The sequence below is a fragment of the Delphinapterus leucas genome, chromosome 13 (genome assembly GCF_059928025.1).
Source record: "Delphinapterus leucas isolate spDelLeu-1000000601 "Yukka" chromosome 13, BTC_Dleu_Yukka2, whole genome shotgun sequence".
NCBI lineage: Eukaryota > Metazoa > Chordata > Mammalia > Artiodactyla > Monodontidae > Delphinapterus > Delphinapterus leucas.
Window position 1 is genome coordinate 27,638,801 of NC_143141.1, and position 21,240 is coordinate 27,660,040.

General features: G+C 33.5%; 1 protein-coding gene across 31 annotated transcripts in view; it reads right to left on the reverse strand.

Moving 5' to 3' along the window:
- LOC111171347 (uncharacterized) overlaps positions 1-21,240 on the reverse strand; it is a 225,266-nt gene that overhangs the window by 187,984 nt on the left and 16,042 nt on the right. For 11 of the 31 annotated variants that reach the window (XM_089922989.1, XM_089922985.1, XM_089922983.1 and 8 more), the window contains one exon: positions 852-6,029. The exons of 10 other annotated variants lie outside the window; for them this stretch is intronic. Coding sequence is in view for 2 of the 21 variants with exons in the window: in XM_089922995.1 (XP_089779121.1) it covers positions 5,942-6,029 (88 nt within the window). In the remaining 19 variants the exon portion in view is untranslated. Of the gene's footprint in view, positions 1-851; positions 6,041-6,749; positions 11,327-17,299; positions 20,146-21,240 lie in introns of those variants that run through there. 10 more of the 31 variants (XM_089922977.1, XM_089922970.1, XM_089923000.1 and 7 more) reach the window with 3 other exon arrangements.

A 21,240-nucleotide genomic window follows, 5' to 3' on the forward strand; every position in this document is an offset into this window, starting at 1 on the left:
TACCTGCTTGAATTGTCACATAATAGTAAATGTTACACTGAAAATATTTTATGATGAAAGACCTTTGGAATAAAATACCCTTGGAATATTGTAAACAAAGTTTTAACATATTAAACAGGGAACTTTTTAAACAGAAGTACTTAGTAAGTTTCTCACAACTTGACATAACCTTAAATACATACCTTACTTAGAATGATTGCTTCTATCATAGAACAGTCCTATGCTGAGATCTATTCCATTATTGAAATAGCTGAAAATCAATGTGTTATTGGGAGATATATAGCCAGGTGTATATTCACATTGTCAGTATGCTTTATAATAAATGCTCAGGACTTAAAATTATTATAGCTAAGTGATTTGCCCTTGACATTCAGGGGTTACTGTTATGTATTTTGACTCTTGCATTTTATATAATAGTAAGTTCATTTGGCTCAGAGCCCTAAATGTTTCCAAATGACTACAATTTTTTCAATGCCAGCAGTTTGGAAAATAATTGCTTTGAATCTCGTTTTTTTTTTATTACCCATCATCTACACTATGCCACCCAGACAAGAGAACAGTGAAGTAAAAAAACATTGTTGATTATTTTGTTACATTACAAAGTCTTCCCATTAACGTATATTGATATGGAGTTTTTTTAAGTGCAAGGACTAAGATCACTGAAAGTACAAAATAACATGCCTTAAATTTTGTTGTTTCTGGTAGATAGGCTCTGCTATAGAAATGCTGATTTGAAGGATAGTCACAAAAAGTCACAAAGCCAGATATGTAAATTTTACATGGATTAGAATATATTAGCTCAAATTTAACTTAATCCTAATTTTAGAAAAGCTACAGAACTTAACAGATAGTCAAGTTAAAAGCTTATTTATTATAATTTGTGATAAGACAAAAGATCATATATTCATACCATTCCACACTTCACAATATATAGGGCATGGAATTTCTAACACTCTTGATATCTTTGGCTTAATCCCATAAAGTTAACATTAAAAACTTCAATAGTTTTTGAGAAAGATTAACAATTTAAACAAATATTACATATGGTTTAGGATTTACTAAATGAAAATTGAAATTCCATTCTGAAATTTAGTGATTATTGATTTCTTCAATCCACATAAAATTAATTTCAGGACACCAAGGCACAGTTCAGTCAGATGAGCAGAAATTTCCTTATTTTCTCTGTTCAATGTTAGACAAGAAATATTCAAATATAAACCATGCTATCTTCTGTCTGATGATAGTGTGTCAGATACAATGGTGTTCATCAACCCAGTCTATTCAGCCCCACTGTTTTCCTAGTCTTCTTTCATCTAAGGAAAGCAATGTAGCATGGTTCCAACAATTAGATGGAAACAAGTCACTGAGTTGAGCTTTTGGGAATGTTTTGAAGAATGGTGAGGCTCCATAGGCAGGCAGTTATGCTTTTGCCCTTAGGCACTTTATGTTTTTTCCACCCTTTCTTCTTCTTTATGCTTGGAATAATGGCAGGTTGTTAGAAGATTATCAACCATACTATGAATGGGAGAATGGAATCCACATGCTAAAAATGGCGAAGCAGGAAGATAGAATGTACCTGGGCCTTCAATGGCATTGGTCAGAAGCTGCATGTTTAAGAAAAACTTATAACAGCAACAAAACAACTAAGAGAGAAGAGGAGGATGAGAGAGAATGAGAGAGAGAGAGAGAGAGAGAGAGAGAGACTTAGAATGAAGAATGTTCTTTTATGTTTTTCTCCCTTGTTTGTACTCTTTCTTTGAAAAAGAAAACCATCATAGGATAAAGTGCTAAAAAAATGCTCAATATTTACTTAGTTAACTTATTCAATATGCTTTCCAGAAGGAAAAAAAAAATCATTACATGAAGTGGTTGACAGAACTGTAAAAATATCTCCCCAAGATTTTTTGTTTCCTAGCTGTTCAGTAAAGCACTGATACAGATACTGCTGAGAAGAGTCTTTCACATGGAATTAAGGTTACTAATCAGTTGCTTTCTATTAGGAAGGTTATCCTGGATTACCTGAGTGGACCTAATGTAATCATATGAGCCCTTAAAAGCTAAAGAGGAAGACAGAATCATCAGTCAAAGAGATGAAGCTTGAGTGACTTGAGGCATGAAAGGGACTTGACCCACTCTTGTTGGTTTGAAGATGGAGGAATGGGGCCAGGAGCCAAGGAAGGCTAGCAGCCTCTAGAAGCTGAGAAAGATCCCTGATGTCTAGCCAACCGGCAATACCAGCAAGAAAACAGGGACCTTAGCCCTACAACCACAAGGAAGTGAATCCTGCCAATCACTCACACAAGCCAGGATGTGGAGTCTGCCTTAAAGCATCAAGAAAGGAACACAGCCATGTAGACACCTTGATTTTAGCCTTCTGAGACCCAAGGAAGCTAGACTTCAGACTGTGAAGGCACTGTGAGATAATGCCTGTGTTAAGTCTCTGAATTTGTGGCAATTTGTTATGGCAACATTATGAAACTAATAATCATAGTAATACAAGAGAACCTGTTTAGAACATTTGCAAAAAATGTCTTGACATATTAACCTTTCAAAAATTACTTTCATCAAATTATAAGGCACAGATCAGAGATCAAAACCCTGAAAAATTACTACTAAGAACTCAGTGTTTTAGTGGAGGCAGGGAAGTAAGGATCATGAGATGCAATCAGGGTAGATAGTGTGTGGCTCTGTGGATGGTCCTTTGTGATTGAGCTTCCAATTGGAAGTTTGAAAAATAAATGCCAAAAAACTACACTACTTCAGAGTTTTCACTAGTGTCAGTTTCTAAAAAATCTTACATGAATTACTATAATTTCAACAAAACATTGATTTTACTAACATTTTATATTGTTGTAACTCTAAGATTTGAACAATAATGTTTACTGTGAAATATAGGAAATTTATAATTATGTGTTTTTAAATTTTTTGCATGTAAAAAGTAGGTTGATTGAGACTATGCAATCCCATCTATTCACTCTTTTTGTGATTATACTGAAGTGCCATTCTCTTCAGAAAAGAAAAAAATATAGAGAGCTCAACTGAAATGAAAGGATTATAGTAATATGAATTACTCATTCATGTTAGTGATATATTCAATCAATCCAAAATATTAATTGAATAACCATTATATCCAATGATTTTTATACATAAATTTACCTACATTGCCACAACACAATGCATATTTTGAATGCATTTAAATTATTTTACACACGTACACAAAATAAGACTGCTGATGATTAAATTTCACCTCGAAGTATCTTATTAGGTGATTAAATAGTAGGTGGCACAGAGTACAGTGAATAGTACCAACTATTATTTCATCACTCACTTATAATAAGAAAACATTGAATAGAGAGTCAGCGTTGTATTTATCTGAGTTTCCCAAGCAAACAACAAAATACCTAATACGTAGGAAAATAAAAATGCTGTTGGAGTGAACTGTATGTTAATAGTTACACTATTTAAGCAAGAACATGACCAAGGATAAATGTATAACTGAATAGCTATGTTCTGTCATTTTGATAAAAAATTTCAAAATAACACTAAAAAATCAAGTTTTATTCTCAATTATTTGCTATCTTTCATTCTCTAAACAAATATTACATGAGTACTTGCCATGTAGCAAGTATCCAAGACATTTAGGGAATGGAAACGAGCAAAGAGAGTCTCTGGCTTTAAGAATTTCCTGGACATGTTAGAATGTTTGCCACATGCAATACCTGAAGATGTTTATTAGAGCTTTATTCGGCATGCAGCAAAGGGCAGAGGAGAAAGTGTTTAACTCAAGGTAAGTTGTTTATCTGCTGGGGGAAAATCAGTGAAATAGCTGAGAAAAACTGTCATGTGATATTATGGTTTAGTTATTCTGAAATGGGAAATAAAAGAATATTTTATACAGAAATATTAAATTATTTTATGGTGTGCAAATTAAATTCTTTGCATTGAGGTTTTGTAAAATGGCAATGTTAATCATGAACTTAAGAAAAAATATAGGTGAAAAAAGAGAAATGAGTTATATTTTTCAGGATTGGGCTGAGGGGAATATATTCCAGGCAGTGGCAACGGAAGATGCAACTTGCAGGGCTGTGAAAACTCATGGAACTTTTGAATGATGACAGGGAATTCAGAGCCAGAGCAGAGAGGTCTTGTAGGCAGACAGGGATGAGTCTGAGAAGCAAGCAGGAGTAAGATCAAAAAAGTTCTCAAATATATTGCCAACAATTATTTGACTTCAAGCTAGGCTCTGGGAACTCAATGACAGATGTGAATTGCAGAGGAATGACCATATTTCCATTTCAGAACAATCACACTGGCAACAATGTGGAGAGTCAGAAGGGAGGCCAGAATGTGAGCACTCAAATGAAGAAAAAATGAGCATGAGCCCAATGCCAGCAGAAATAGGGTGGAGGAGAGGGCTTCAAGATAGGTTTAGGACGTAGAGTCTGTAAGGCTTTCTGATTGATTTGAAATGAAGGGGAGGAACTGCCAAAGGAAGATTCAAGGACCACCCCAATTTACTGGTTAGCAAAACTTATCACACATACTTGTGATAACTATAAACTGAGATTTAAAAAAATCTTATTTATACTTGAATTTCAGAGTTAACCTAAACATTTCCTAATAAAACTTGCCTATAATTATGATTCCTTCTATTTTTTTCCTAATACTCAAAAGCAGTGATTTTACATTTCATGTAATCATGGTATAAGTGGCATGAGAAATACTAATTGCAGAATATTTACTTCAATAAGCCTTTTTCTCATGTGTTTGAATATTTCAAAACATAGTTTGTGACATTAAAGAAAAAATAAAAAAGATATAGTTAATTCTAAAAGGCACCATGAAATGCAAAAGTGCAACCTATACTTAAAAAAACATTAAAACATTGAGTATTTGTCCACATACATTGCCCATTGATTTGCAGCAGCAGTAATTCATGTAAAAGCTATCATGTAATATACATGAGGCTGCTTTTCTACAACCTTGCAGAAAGGATACTTGGAAGTATCCTTTTGTACCAAAACTGGAATCATTTTTCTGATGATACGGTAAAGTAAGGTGAAGCTTTACATTTCATGAGTAGTCAGTAAATGTAGGTGGGTGAAATCATTTATTCCTTTCAAACAGATCACAAAATGTGTTATTCTTGATGATTTCCAACAATATTATAAGTCCTTGAAGTAGCACATGTATTTGCAGAAAAAAATAATATACACATAAGCAAAGCAGGGTGAAAGAAATAAAAATTTACCCATGATCCCAATAGCGATTATATATATATTTGAAAGAGAGAGAGAGAGGATGCTAGGTAACTGACTAGGTAATCAGACTCCCTAAGCAAAGTCTACCATTACAGGGATTCTAGGAATCTAGGGGTGGGCAGGAATATAGTGATTCTAGTACGTCATAGTGCTTAGTCACTGGGGAAGCAGTCTGGCAAGAACACATTGGCCAATCTTGGGGCAGCTGGAGGCTGTCAACCAGCTATCCTTCCTGCAGAAGTCTTCCTTGAATAGAGATGTAAGCAAGACACCTCCCATCCATCCCTTGCTTCATACAGATTCTCTTCTCTGTGCATGAGGTTTGGAAAACAGCTCCTTCATCATTTTCTTTTTAAGCTTTGTATATGCATTTTTCTTTTGAACCAGAATCATTTTTTTAATTAATTTTTTTTAAATTTTTGGCCGTGTCCAGTCTTTGTTGCTGTGTGCAGGCTTTCTCTAGATGCGGCGAGTGGGGGCTGCTCTTCATTGTGATGAGCGGGCTTCTCATTGCAGTGGCTTCTCTTGTTGTGGAGCACAGACTCTAGGCACACGGACTTCAGTAGTTGAGGCATGAGGGCTCAGTAGCTGTCACTCACGGGCTCTAGAGTGCAGGCTCAGTAGTTGTGGCACACGGGCTTAGTTGCTCCGCGGCACGTGGGATCTTTCCGGACCAGGGCTCAAACCCGTTTACCCTGCATTGGCTGGCAGATTCTTAACCACTGTGCCACCAGGGAAGTCCCTCCTCCGTAGTTCTTGTCCGTGTTTCTGAGGAGAAACTTATGAGAGGTTAGTGAGAAGAGGTACAGACACCATTGCTGCAGGTATGTTCAGGGTACCATTAATACTCATCCTCTCCCTCCTCAAACACCTATACTAACTTCCTCCTACCCTTAATTATTACCACAGGATTTGGTAGCTTACCTGGCTTTATGACCCAGGATTAGCTATATAATTTTCTGTGTTCAGTGCAAAATGAAATGTAGGCCTCCTTGTTCAAAAATTACTAAGAATTTCAAAACAGTGACAGCAGAGCAATAGACCAAGCATGAGGTTCTTTTAAGTATGGGGCCCTTCATTTGACCTGTGGGACTGCCCAGGTCAAATGCCCATGAATCTGGCCCTGTTGTGGCCCAAACTTAAATTTCTAAAGGGACTGAGACCTTGTAATCACCCCTCTGTCTGGCTGGGGTTGCTGCATCCATCCACTCACAGGTACAACTGGGTAAGTTCCAAATTTCATAATGAGAATGCATAATCATTACTGAACTGAGCATGAGGAATTGGATTAATATCAAGATTTTAGGTGTGGAAATGGTAAATAGGAGCTTAGAATTCACTAAATTATAAAACTGAAGAATGTTTCAATGTTTATGCCAGTTGAATGGTATTCTTTTAACAATGTTACTTTGTTTTCATATGTGATGGGAACCTCCTAATTCTTGAAAAGACCTGTGACTTCTGAAAAAAATAAACAATATCTTGAAGTTTTGTGACTTCACACCTACTTTATAAACTAATTGAGCTGAAGATTGGTGTTTAAAATTCTTGTGTTCTCGAGTGGACAGCTTGTGAAAAAAATTGAGGAAAAAATAATACTTACTGGAAAATAAGAAATTTATTTGGTAAAGTATAAAAATATTCTATTGGAGAAGTGAATATGGCCTGTGCATTACTTATTAATAATAATAAATATTTACAAAGCACCTTCTAGGCACTAGGAAAAGTTCTAATTGCTTTCCATTTTTTTTATTATATGATAAATGCCCCCATTTTATGGATAAGGAAACAGAATAAGTAAATATAGGTAAAAATTTAAGAGTTACAGTCTTAATCAGTTTTTTAAATTAATTACAAATTAATAAAATTCATGTTCTGGTATAAATTAAATTGTGTTTTGAATCATTTACTTTTTAAAATTTTGTTTTAATTTTACTCAAAGAGAAAAAATATACTCCTGAGTTTGATTAGAGAGAAAAGTGGTCACATTTCAGGAACTAGGTAATATACGATCTTTATATACAATGCCAGCACCCAGGAAGAGACTGCCTATTATAAGTTGTTTTTTCTCAAAGTAACAGCTTTATGGAAATATAGTTTACTTACCATACATTTTACCACTTTAAAGTGTGCAATGTTTAGCATTAGTGCTTAAGTGTTCATTGTTTGGTATATTCACAGAGTTCTGCAAGCATCGCCACTATCTCATTTTGGAATATTTGCATCACCCCAGGAAGAAATCCTTTAGCAATCTCTCCCCTGTCCTTCCTCTTCTTAACTCCTATTAAACTCATAAGTTTTTCAAAATTGAAAAAAGTCACATTGAATCTTAATGTGAGGCCCCATTTTTGTTTGTTTGTTTGTTTTTAAGCTGTGAGAGACTTATTTGTTTGAAGTTGATGATAATTTTGTTTTTAAGAGATTTACAATGCCAAATTACTGAGTGTTTGATAGTAATGTTAATTTAAATGTGTTACACTAGATATAACAAAATTCAGATTTTTCCTTATGTAGTATGTTTAAGATGGGTTGCTTGTATATTTTAACCCCTTAACATGACTCTGCATTGAATTTCTGTGGTAACCGCATTTCTGCAAAAGCATAAAAACATTCAGAGGCTGTGCCCTCTCTCTCCTTTTCCTGTTGCCTTTCAGATCAGGAGAACATGTCTCTCCAGAAGTCACTGGAATGCCCTACATACATTTATTATTATTGCTATTTCCATCCCCCAAATTAATATCAAAACTACCATGATAGATTTGTAAAGAAACCATTTAGGACTACTCATGAGAAAGAAAATTATCTTGGATAATGACAGAAAAGAAAAAAAAAATACAGTTAGAAGATAGGAAGTCAAATTCAAACTGTTTGGCCTAATCCTGAAGGTATCATTTTCATTATATAGTCAACTTCTGCTGTGACTTTATGGCTTAATGATATGATTATGCCCAGTTGATGATGAGTAGCTCTGGTCATAGGATCACCCGAAATCCTAGTCATGTTTAAATAGAACATAGTGGTATGTGAGAAGCTCTTACTCAAACTAAGAGTAATTTACTGTCACAGCAACCAAGACTTTGTCCCCCAACTTCAATTAGGCTATGATGTTTTATCATAATATTTCATTCCTCTCAGATTTCCTATCTTTGGTTATAGGACCAGATGGTTTCACTGGTGAATTCTACCAGATATTATAAGAAGTCATACCATTCCCTCTCAAACTTCTCCAAAACATAGATGAGGAAAGAACACTTTGAAATTCATCTTACAAGGCCATCATTACCTGATACCAAAGCCAGACAAGGATATACAAAAAAATTAAATTACAGGTCAATATATGTGATGAACATAAATGCAAAATTACCCAATAAAATATTAGTAAATCAAATTCAACAGTACATTAAAAGGATCATACACCATGATGAAGTGGGCTTTGCTTCTGGGATGCAAGGATGGGTCAACACTTGCAAATTAATCAATGTGATTCACCACATTACAAAATAAAGGATAAAATCCTGTGATTATCTTAATAGATGCAGAAAAAGCATTTGACAAATTCAACATCTTTTCCTAATAAAAAACTCTTAACAAAGTGGATATAGAAGAAATTTATCTCAACATAATAAAGGCCCTATATAACAAGCCCACAGCTAACATCACAATCAGTGATGAAAAGCCGAAAGCTATTGCTCTAAGATCAGGAACATGACAAGAATGCCTGTTCTCACTATTATTTAACACAGTACTGGCAGTCCTAGTCAGAGCAATTAGTCAAGAAAAAGAAATAAAAAGCATTCAAATCAGAAAATAATAATTTAAATTGTCTCTGCTTGCAGATGATATGATATAATATTTATAATAGACTTCACCAAAAGACTGTTATAACTAATAAACAGTTTCAGTAAAGTTGCAAGATAACAAAATCAATATACAAAGGTCAGTTGTGTTTCTATACACTAATAATACCTATCAGAAAGAGAAATTAAGAAAACGATCTCATTTACAATTGCATTAAAAAGAATAAAATACTTGGTAATAAGTTTGTTCAAGGAGGTGAAGGATTTGTACACTCAAGAATTGTTCCAGATTGAATGTTGAGCATCTTTTCATGTACCTGTTGGCCACTTGGGTGTCTTCTTAGGAAAATGTCTACTTAGTTCTTCTACCCATTTTTTAGTTGGATTATTTTGTATTGAGTTGTATGAGTTCCTTATATATTTTGGACATTAACCCTTTACTCTGTATATGGTTTGCAAAAATTTTCTCCCATTCTGTAGGTAGCCTTTTCATTTTGTTGATTGTTTCTTTAGCTGTGAAGAAGCTTTTTAGTTTGATATAGTCCCACTTGTTGATTTCTGCTTTTGTTGCTTGTGTTTTTGGTGTCAAATCCAAAAAATCATTGCCAAGATCAATGTTAAGGAGCTTTCCCTACATGTTTTCTTCCAGACGTTTTATAGTCAGGTCATATGTTGAAGTGTTTAATCCATTTTGAGTTAATTTTTATGAGGAGTATAAGATAGAGGTACAATTTCATTTTTCTCCATGTGGTTATCCAGTTTTCCAGACACCATTTGTCGAAGAGAGTATTCTTTTCCCAGCAAAATAAGGTATCAAAGAGGTATCAGCACTTCTGTCATTATTGCAACTTTACTCAGAATAACCAAGATATGAAAAAACTGAAGTGTCCATCAATGGATGAATAAATAAGATGTAAAATATATATGTATGTATATATATATTTATATTATATTATAATTAATATTATAATATATATATATAATTCAGCCATAAAAAAAATGAAATTCTGCCATTTACAACAACATGGATGGACCCTGATTTATTATGCTAAATGAGCTAAGTCAGACAGAGGAAGATTAAATGCTGTATGATATTACTTATTTGTGGATTCTAACAAAGATAAACTTGTAAAAACAGAGAGTAGAATAGTGATTACCAGGGGCTGAAGGTTGGGGGATTGGAGAGATGTTATTTAAGGATACAAACTTAAAACTAGTAGATAAATAAATCCTGAAGTTCTAATGTAGAGCATAGTAATTATAGTCACCAATACTGTATTATGAACTTCAAATTTACCAAGAGACTAGATCTTCATTCTTCTCATCACAAAGAAAGAAGTGATAATTATATGACACATTAAAAGTATTAGGTAACACTATGGTGGTAATCATATTGCAATATATAAATGCATCAAATCAACACATTGTACACCTTAAAATTACACAGTGTTATATGTCAATAGTATCTCAATTTAAAAAAGAAAAAAAAGTAATTGGTTGAATAATTTAGTTATCAGAATTGATGTATGTGTAACTTTACCACCTCAACGTGAAGCCCTGATTTCTGTCTAGTCTAAGCTTCAGAATTCAGTTTTACAATTGTAAATTAGAAATGAGGATTCTGAAAAGTCCTACACATAAATCCATGTAGATACATATAGCATGTGCACACACACACACACACATCATACTTTGTATATTTATTTTGAATAGAAAATGGAATAAGCAGGTGAGTAGTTTCAAAGTTGAAGATTTATTCATTTTTGGAAATTTTAAGGTAATTTTAGTCAGTTTGATATAAATATCAATATACTATATGTTGGCTGCCATTGGTCTAAAAATCTACCAGATCTTCCAGCTCCATGCTACTAATAATATCTAGTACTGTTGTGAGCTGAATTGTGTCCCCCCAAAAGATATATTGAAGTCCTGAACCCAGGCACCTGTGAATGTGACCTTATTTGGAAACGGGGTCTCTGCGATTTAACCAACTTAAGGTAAGGTCATATTGGACTGAGGTGGGCCCTAAGTCCAATGACTAGTGTCCTTATAAGGAGAAAGAGACACAGAGAGGTAGACACGCAGGGTAAAGGGCCATATGATGGTGGAGACAGAGGTTGGAGGGATGAAACTTCGAGTCAAGGCATGCCAAGTATTTGCCAATGATCATCAGAAGTTAGGGAGATGCAATGAAGGATTCTTCCCAAGAGTCTCCAGAGGGAGCCTGGCACTGCTGACACATCAATTCCAGACTTCTAGCCACCAGAACTGTGAGAAAATAAATTTCTGTTGCTTTAAGTCATATACTTGTAGTATTTTGCTATAGCAGCGCTAGGATATTAATACACATACTATATACAGTAGTAGATAGTAGATTGGCCAGTGATATTCCAACTGGGTAAACATTTCTTTGACATGTTCTTACACAGATGGGCATTCACCATACCTTAATGACTTGCAATTTATAATTTTGTTTATGTGACAGACCCATGATATTAACTTTGGAACAACAACAACAAACAAAAAGTACTGGGTGAAAGAACAGTATTGTTTCTCCTGAGAGACAATTAGAAACTGGTTTCAGACAGGCTGGAAGTAGAGAATGCAAATTTTCTGTTAAAAATCAGTGGAATAAAAGCATTTTATTTCAATCTCATCTTTTCGACCCCTGTCAAATGCCTAAAAGAACAAAAGAATAGTAGAAAATTCAAGATTTAATATAATAGAAAAAAAACCTTCAATATACAAATAGAATTATACTAGCTAAAAAATGTGAAATATTAACCTAAACAAGAGTGCATGATATTTATTTTCACAAACTTCCTCAGTCTCCAAGATATTTGTACATTTCCAAAAAAGAAATTAAGTATCTTATTCTGCATAATCTCTACAAAATGACAGTTAAGACATCAAGAGTTATAGGAAGGCTCTGGGTACTGTGGAATATATCCTGTTGGGACCCAGATATTTGCGACAGAAAAGCAGATACCTGGCAAATAAAAAACAAATAAATAATAAAAATAAATAAAACCATCTGTACACTTTCTTTCCTAGCCTGAAAGTTACTTCACTGAGAGCTGAATAGAGGAGAGAAGGAAAAGCATTGCCATAGACTAAATGTTAGTGCCCCCATTCATATGTTAAAACTTAATTTACAGTGGGATGTCATTTGAAGGTGGGGCCTTTGGTTGGTGATCAGGTCATAAGGGCAGATCCCTCATGAATGAATGACACCAAACCTGCTGGCACCTGATCTTGAATTTCCCAGCCTCCAGAAGTGTGAGAAATAAGTTTCTGTTGTTTATAAGTCACCCAGTCTACGGTAATTTGTTATAGCAGCCTGAATGGGCTAAGACAGGAATAGAGGAGGCAATCCATGATTTTATAAGTTGAGGGGTGCTCTGGATACTCTAGCTTTCAACATGATGGGCTCTCAATATTACACTTTCCTTTCTGCACTTTCTTCTGTACTTTTGAGGGATAAACATGCAAGCCACATATTTCAGACAACCTAGCTTTCTGGTTTCTGCCAATTGGAGGCACTAGATGGAATTTAGAAGGAAGAAAGAAGAAACAGAATATTACTTTGCTATTTCAGTTTCTTTCAGCACCTAGGGGCTGTGACAGTAGCAGGACCATAATGACAAAAGAAGGCATCTTGCTCATGGTCTTCTTGGCATGGAACCTCCATTCTAGGAGAAGAGCATGCAGGGGTGGAGGCAAAGAAAGGCAGACCAGCTCTACAATATACAAAAATTTATTGAATTAAATGCTCGCGAAATGGGTGAATTTTATAATATTTAACCTATATTTTATAAAGCCGTTTTTTTAAAGGTGATTTTAGGCAGCAGTGAATGTCAGCAACTTTGAGAGTAATTTAGCAGCAATGGTAGAGTTTTTGCTTAATAGCAAAATACATTTCTAACAGTAGCAGACACAGGCAGAGAGCTTACCCCTCATACTGTCAGCAGCTCTGGGGCGAAAATGGTCACAAGAGCTGTAGCCTAAGGCAGTGACAGTTTCTTGATCTATGAAGAACAACCCTCCTCTTCCCTTAACACCTTTAGCCATTCCATCACTCTAGTCACCCGTGATCAGCTATAAATTTCCCCATCCTTAAATACTGAATGGTTTTCACATCTGCCAAATGTACGCTGAATACCAAAGAAGATTTTTCTGTCACCCAAGCAATTTGTTGAAGAAAAGTTTGGAGTCAACACCTCTGAATCCACGCCCCAGATAGTCCCAGTTACCACAGTTGTCAACATCTCTGGCAAGCAGCAAAAATAATTCAAAGATGGATCATACTTAGAAAGGAAATGATATGTGCTCTATGCACAAAACATTTTTCTTTAAATCAGTAAACGGTCATTTCTGATAAAAAGATGGTTACAGTAAAACAAAGGAATGAAAGAAATGCTTCTCATTATTCTCACAGAATGTATAGATAATACCATCTTTATAAGTAATAAGTGAAATTTGAACAATGAGAAAAAAGTATTCCAAAGAGACTTTATAGGATGCCCAAAGAATATAGAATTGAGTTGCAAAATGTCACAATATGACAAAAAATGAAAAGCCAGTGTAGAGAATAATGCCCGTTATAGGTGGAAAAAGTTAGATGTTTATAAGTAGTTATGAGGGTGACTCCGAGAGAAAGAAAGAGCGGGAGGGAGGGAGGTGGAGCAGGGAGAGAGAAAGGGGAATGTAAACATGATCACAGATGGAACGCTAGACTTTAAAAAGGTATATCTAACATGCATTATTGATATTTTTAAGAAGAACTAAGCAAATGAAAATATAGAAAGAGTCTAAAGTATAATTTTTTCAACATTTTTCTGAAATAAAAACAAGTTGAATGTGTAGACTGAAGGGGCTCATAGATTTCCAAGAAATAATGAAACCTAACATTCATACCTACCATTCCAAATCAAAGCATATTCTGGTAAGGATGTTAAAATTCAGGTACAAAGAAAGAATCCTAGGAGTAGGAGGGGAAAAAATCACGCCCCCTACTAGTGTGAAATATCAAGATGGATTCGACATCTTCACAGTAATATTCATGCAAGGAGACAGTTTGATCAGTATCTAAAATATACTAAGAGGAAGAATATGTGATGCAAGAATTTTATAATCAGCCAGGTAATCCTTTGATTTTAAAGAAAACTTTTGAGTAAAAAGGAAAAGGGTGCACGAAGTTATGCCATTTATGAATAACAAGGTCTGAAACTCCTAGGGGACAAGGTTAGGCAGTGATAAAGAAAGAAAAGGGAGAAAATGGAGCTGAAATCAACTGATTAGGTGATGAGAACTAAAGGATATTTTTTAAATTGACAGAGTAGACACCCATGCCAACCCACCCCCACTCCTGCCCAAATATGTTAAGATTAATTTTTATTTAATGAAAGTGACAGAAGCGTGAGATGGTCACATGATCAGAGCAAAGGTAGCGGGAATATTCAGCCAGCCTCCTTTGGGTTGCAGAGTCTGTTAATTTTGACTCTGTTCCCATGTGAGGACTCTTGTCAATACGCAAAGCTCATTTTTTCTAAGCTCAAAGCTTTTTCAGAATCAAGTCACCTAACACCATTCAGAAAGAACTTTAAGCAGCATCTATGTCCTTCCTGTGAAATATTTATGAGCAACTTGGATTCTGACTTTCCTGTCAAACCCACCAAAGCCTAGTCTACATTCTCTTTTAAGGACATGATGGATGTTGGAAGTGGAAATCCTGTTTATCCCCAGCCCACACCGATCTTTCTATTTTTTTCTATTTCTATAGATGATAGATAGAGAATAGAGATACAGTTAATTTCTCACCGAGCTTATTAAAAAATCTATGTTCTTACAAGATGTTACTTATATTATTTCATTTGATTTCCCCAATACTGTTAATAGTTGGCATCATAATTCCCATTTTACAGCATAGAGATTTCAATTCCATTAGGTTAAATCAATTTGTTCTAAATTACACAGAAATTCAGTTTTGTGTCTGGTATTAGAAGAATCTCTTTGTACTTCCCCACCACCCCTTACTGTAGTTGTAAAATTCACCTATTGGCAATCACATATGATAAATGATCATATGATTCCAGAGAATAAATTACAAGTGTTAAACTTAAAAATAATGGCTTGTTAGTTCCCTATCCCCCCATCTTTAATGACAGAAATCACAGATCTTGTTCATGAGGATCACAGTTTTTGAAGTAAAATACTGGATTTTTATTTCTATTGCTATGACGGTATTATTATAGTAATACCAAAACAAGAAAAACACAATACACAAAAAGAAAACTACACACCAATTTCCATCATAAAATAAATGTAGAAATCCTTAGCAAAATATTAATAATAGAATTAGCAATATATAAAAATAATTATACACCATTACCAATTGATATTCATTCTCAGCATGTAAAGCCTGTTCAATATTCAAGAATTATCAATGTAATTTACCCAATCCTAAAGAAAAAAAAATTGCATGGTCATATAATTCAATGCAGAAAAAGGGTTTGACAAATTTCACAACCATTCATGTTGTAAAAACAACAAACGAACAAAAAGCTCTCAGAAAAATAGGAATAGAGAATAACTTCTTCCACTTGATAAACAGCACCTATGGAAATCAAAAACAAAAAGAAAACCAAAACCAAAAATCCCAAAGTTAACTTATACTTAATGATGAAAGACTGAATTATTTCCCTCCTCAAGATCAGGAACAAGGCAAGGATATTCACTCTCACCGCACTCATTTCACATAGTATGAGGTGTTCTAGCAAGTTCAGTAAGGCAAGAAAAACAATTAAAAGACAGATATGTAGGTAAGAAAGAAATAAAATTGTCTCTATTCGCAGATGATATGATTATATACAAACTGAAGTCTAGGAATACACATATACTCAAAAAATACCCTTTTAGAATTAATAAGTTAAGCAAGGATACAGGATATAGAACAAACATAAAATATTAATTGTAAACCTATTTGCTAGGAATTAACTATGGGCAGTGAGATTTTTATAATCACTCAAAAATGAAATATAGAAATATATCCAAATAATCAAATATTTACAAGACTTGTCATCAAAAACTATAAAATGCTCATGAAAAAAATCAAAGAGGTTCTAAATAAATGGAAGACATTCAGTGTTTATAGATTGGAAGCTTCAGCTTGGTAACTGTTAGTTTTGCAAGGGCCATCATAACAAAATATCAAAGGCTGGGTAGCATAAATAAAATAAATATATTTTCTCACAATCCTGGAGGCTTATTAAAGTCCATGATCAAGATGTCAGCAGGGTTTTATTTTGCCTAAGGCTTCTCTTCTTTTCTCCTAAATGGCCATCTCTTCTCTGTACCTTCAGAGTCTTCCTCTATGTGTGTCTGTCCTAATTGCAAATCAGGTTGGATTAGAGCCCATCTTAATTACCTCATTTTAATTTAAATACCTCTTTAAAGACCATATCCCAAATATAGTCACATTATCATATTGTTAAGTCTGGGGGGTTAAGACTTCTACACATAAATTTTGGGGAGAGTCAATTTAGCTCATAACAGTAAGGATTTCAATTATGCCAAAATTGATATATAACTTTAAAACTATTCTCATCAAAACATCAGCAAGAATTTTTGTATAGACCAGATTATTTAAAAATATATATGGGGTTTCCCTGGTGGCGCAGTGGTTGGGAGTCCGCCTGCCGATGCAGGGGACACGGGTTCGTGCCCCGGTCTGGGAAGGTCCCACATGCCGCGGAGCGGCTGGGCTTGTGCACCATGGCCGCTGAGCCTGCGCGTCTGGAGCCTGTGCTCCGCCAACGGGAGAGGCCACAACAGTGAGAGGCCCGCATACCGCAAAAAAAAAAAAAAAAAAAAAAAAAAAAAAAATATATATATATATATATATGGAAAAGAACAAAAAGAATTTGGAAAATGAAGAATATAGTAGAAGAAGCCAGTCTACCCAATTTTAAGCCTTATTTTTTATCTTTATCTTTTTTAAATTACTGCTTTATTTATTTATTTTGGAGTATAGTCACTTTACAATATTTTGTTAGTTTCTACTGTACAGCAAAGTGAATCAGCTATACGTATACATATATCCTCTCTTTTTTGGATTTCCTTCCCATTTAGGTCACCACAGAGCACTGAGTAGAGTTCCCTGTGCTATACAGTAGGTTCTCATTAGTTATCCATTTTATATGTAGTATCAATAGTGTATATATGTCAATCCCAATCTCCCAATTCATCCTTATACTATATTTAGTAATCAAGACTGTGTGGTGTGAGTGGAGGAATAGACACATAGGCCAATAGAAGAGAACAGAAAATTCAGAAATAAACTCACAAATATGCCCAAATGAGTTTTGACAAAAGTGAAAGGAACAATTCAATGGAGAAAAGATAGCCTTTTAAACCAATGGTACTAGAGTAATCTGATAGGTTAAAAAAAACTGGGCCTTGACTTGTCACACATCTTACATAAAAATTAGTATTCTGGTTGTGATATTGTACTATAATCTAAGATGTCGCCATTGAGAGAAACTGGGAAATGAGTACATGAGACCCCTCTGCATTATTTCTTATTACTGCTAATGAATCTACAATTACTTCAAAATGAAACTTTTTTAAAAATTTAAATAAAACATTTAAATCCTAAATAAGATCAATAGTCTGAATGTTGATTCATAGTAAAGCCTTTGTCAGTTTGGTGCTTGTGCTATCAACAGCAAGGCAGACTGCTATGATCAGGTGAAAAAAAGAGATTACTGTGTGTAGCCTCTCATCCTATAATACCCCACTTGAGTTCAGACCTAAATAGAAGAGAGTCCTATTTACCAATCAGCTGGGGGAACACATACTGTCTATATATATGTAAATATTTCATTTTTAGGAGATTAAAGAAATTCCTAAGCTATAAAATCAAAACTATAGTGCTTAGGACTCAGAATGTTATTTGCTAACTTCAGAGTTTATGAAGATCTTTCATTATGAGCTTAAGGGAAGAAAAGAAACTAATATGTAAATTAAGCAAAAGAAAGTTATGATAAAAGAAGAACAAAGAGAAAACCCAACAGAGAAGGTAATAAAATTCCAGTGGAGATCATTACAGGTACTTTTTAGAAATAAAGGTAGTAGAACATAATGATAAGCATGATTTAGAACTGAAAAATGTTGAGAATAAAAGCAGTACATGCAATTTTTAAATGGCCAATATAACCTCCAAAAATGACAGAAACTGAGGATGGAAATTATTTTCCAAATATAATTTTAAATGATTTTTTACCAACTGAGGAAATCCTTTCAGCCTAACATTCTCCCTCAAGGGGCATTTGGATTTGAACTCCTAAAGATGGGAAGATAATTGGTATTTTATTGCTCAATTGCAACCATAATGATGAAAATATTGTTTATTTACTTTCAATTTTGAGTCAATCTTCAGGCCACGGAAAGAAGATGCTATGTTTAAGGATGGAATGAAAATCCAAGAGCTATGATAAAAATGTAACTTACACAAAGCAGATTGTGAAGAATATTGGGTAGAGAAACAAGGGCATTAAAATTGTCATATAAAGTATGAAAACTGAATTAAAGGACTATAGAAAAATGAGTTTAATTACATTGTTTATACTAAAGATAATTGACAGAAAAACCAAAAGAATAACATAATTGACTAAAACAGTTGGAGAAGAGGACCTGAGTGAGTTAAATATTTATATTTGATATTGGGGGAATAATAAATGTTATCTGATATTAATAAATTCAGAAAATATATATTGTTTGAGAAGGGAAATAACCAAAATATAAACAATTGTGAAGAACTTGTCTGGAGAGTAGACTTAGAAGTGAAGAAGTGATCTGACTCTGTTGATATTTAATATAAAACATTCTTTAACATGTGATTTTTTTAATGAGCATATATTACTTGATAAAACCAAATACTTTAAAACTACAACCCTACTTACTTATAAGTGATAGTGATTTATATGATACGAAGGTGCTTATTGTTGAATTGATATGAAAAAATTTAGAATAGAAGCAATTACCAAACTAGAATCATGCATGTAAACATTTTTTCTAGCATTTTTTATGTGTTAAAATGTGTTATTTTTCTTTGCTTTATACTGTTGAATTTGAAATATCACCCACCCAAGGCTCTTCGTTTCTCCCTAGTTACTTGGCTAGCGGCTGCTTCTATTTGCAAGGACATATCATGTGAATTACAAGGAAGTAAAATAATTGGCCTTCAACTAGACTAAATTTTCACCAAGTGGATTATTGTGCCCTGATAATGCCCACAGTCTAAATGACAACACTCAAAACTCAAATGTGTTCTTAATTATAATTTCCAAGTTAGGAAAATTGTGTTTTGTATAAAATATTATTTCATTAAATTAGCCACAATAAAAAATAAGAATCACCTTTCATTGGGAATATACAAGAGTAAGTTTCAAATAATTTTATCATGGAAAGTATTATAATAATCATTTCTAATATTTACAGTTAAGAATCTTAAAATCCTTCTGGCTTTACTTTCAAGAAAAGTCATCAGCAACATTTAAAAATGTATGCTTATGAAATAAATCATCCAATTACTCTATTTCTATGTTTAAATTCCCCAGTTCTTCTGGCAATAGAATATAAGTCACTGAAGCTTTGTTTCCAGTGGAAAGTGGCTGGTACCTCCAATCCTACCCCAGAAACCCACATTTATATAATCTGCAATAATTATCCAGGTATTTTTAGATCACTTCCATGGCTTTAATATTTACTTGTCATGTTACTTATTTTCACAGCTAGGCATCACATCACCCGTCTTTACAAATCAATTTATTACAAATTAAAGGATATAATCCTTCTTCTCTGACTAGTTTTCTACAATTTCTTTTTCCCAGCAACAAATATAATTAAAAATAATAATTGATCATTTGTTTTAACTTGTCAGTAGAACTTACCATTTCCTGGTAAGGACATCTTTGTTAAAATTGGATGATTTTTAAATGTGTCAAAATGATCAAGATAATAAAGGTCTTGAAATATTTGCCTTTTTGAATTTAGAAATGTAAGCTATGACAGAATACAATTTCTTTCTGTAAAACACATACAAAAATGAATAGCACGTTTCAAATAGTTAACTGTTATTTCACAAGGATCATAAAAATTAAATAATTAGATGAGGAACTCTGTTCCATTATTCAACAGGACAATTAGTTCTATCAACATTTACAAGTTTTAAATATAGATTTATAATGCAAATATATTTATAATGTATTTTTATTTTTTATAGTGTATTTTTAAAATCTTCAATTAAAATCAGTAATCAAAAGAATTTAACATTAATGATAATAAAGCATTTATTATAATGTTTCTTTTATTCTTCAGTTATACTATTTCAATACTTTAAATACATGTTCAATTTTATTACCATATTTATGAATTAAAAATCTTAGTTTTGCTTAATGTCCTCCACTAGCAAGAAAACAAAAATTGAATGATACATTTCCATTTACTTATAACTTGAATTCTTTATAAATAATTTTATTTATCAAATATAAATAACTATGATTATAAATATAAGGTTTCAAAAAATGAGAAAAGCGAAGGTACAGTTCATGAATTTGTGCTAATGACAGTTAATTATGCTTAAAATTTATTGTCAATTTGAACAAAAAACTATCACAAAAACAAAGTAGGACATTATATAATGATAAAAGGTCAAATCACCAGGAAGATATAACAATTACAAATATATATTCATGCAACATCAGAGCACCTAAATATATAAAACAAACACTGACAGAATTGACTAGAAAAATAGACAGAAGTGCAATAATAGTAGACGATTTCAACGTCTCACTTTTAAGAATGGAGAGACAGTTACCTTATAGGGAACAATTTTTATGAGTTTTTCTTCTCTCCTTTCCTTATTTATTTTTGCAAATATAAAAAAAAAGCACAAACTGTGAAATAATAAAGAAAAGAAACAGAGATGAAAGAGGGAGAAAGGGGTGGAAGGAAGGATGGAAAGAAGGAAGGAAGGAAGGGAGGGTATCTTACACAAAAGGTGACATACTACATACACAGTTTTCTGCAACTTCCTTTTATCACTTAACAATTTATACTCCAAAATATACAATATATAATCCATTTAATCCATTTTGTAGAGATCTTCCCAACTGCTTTGC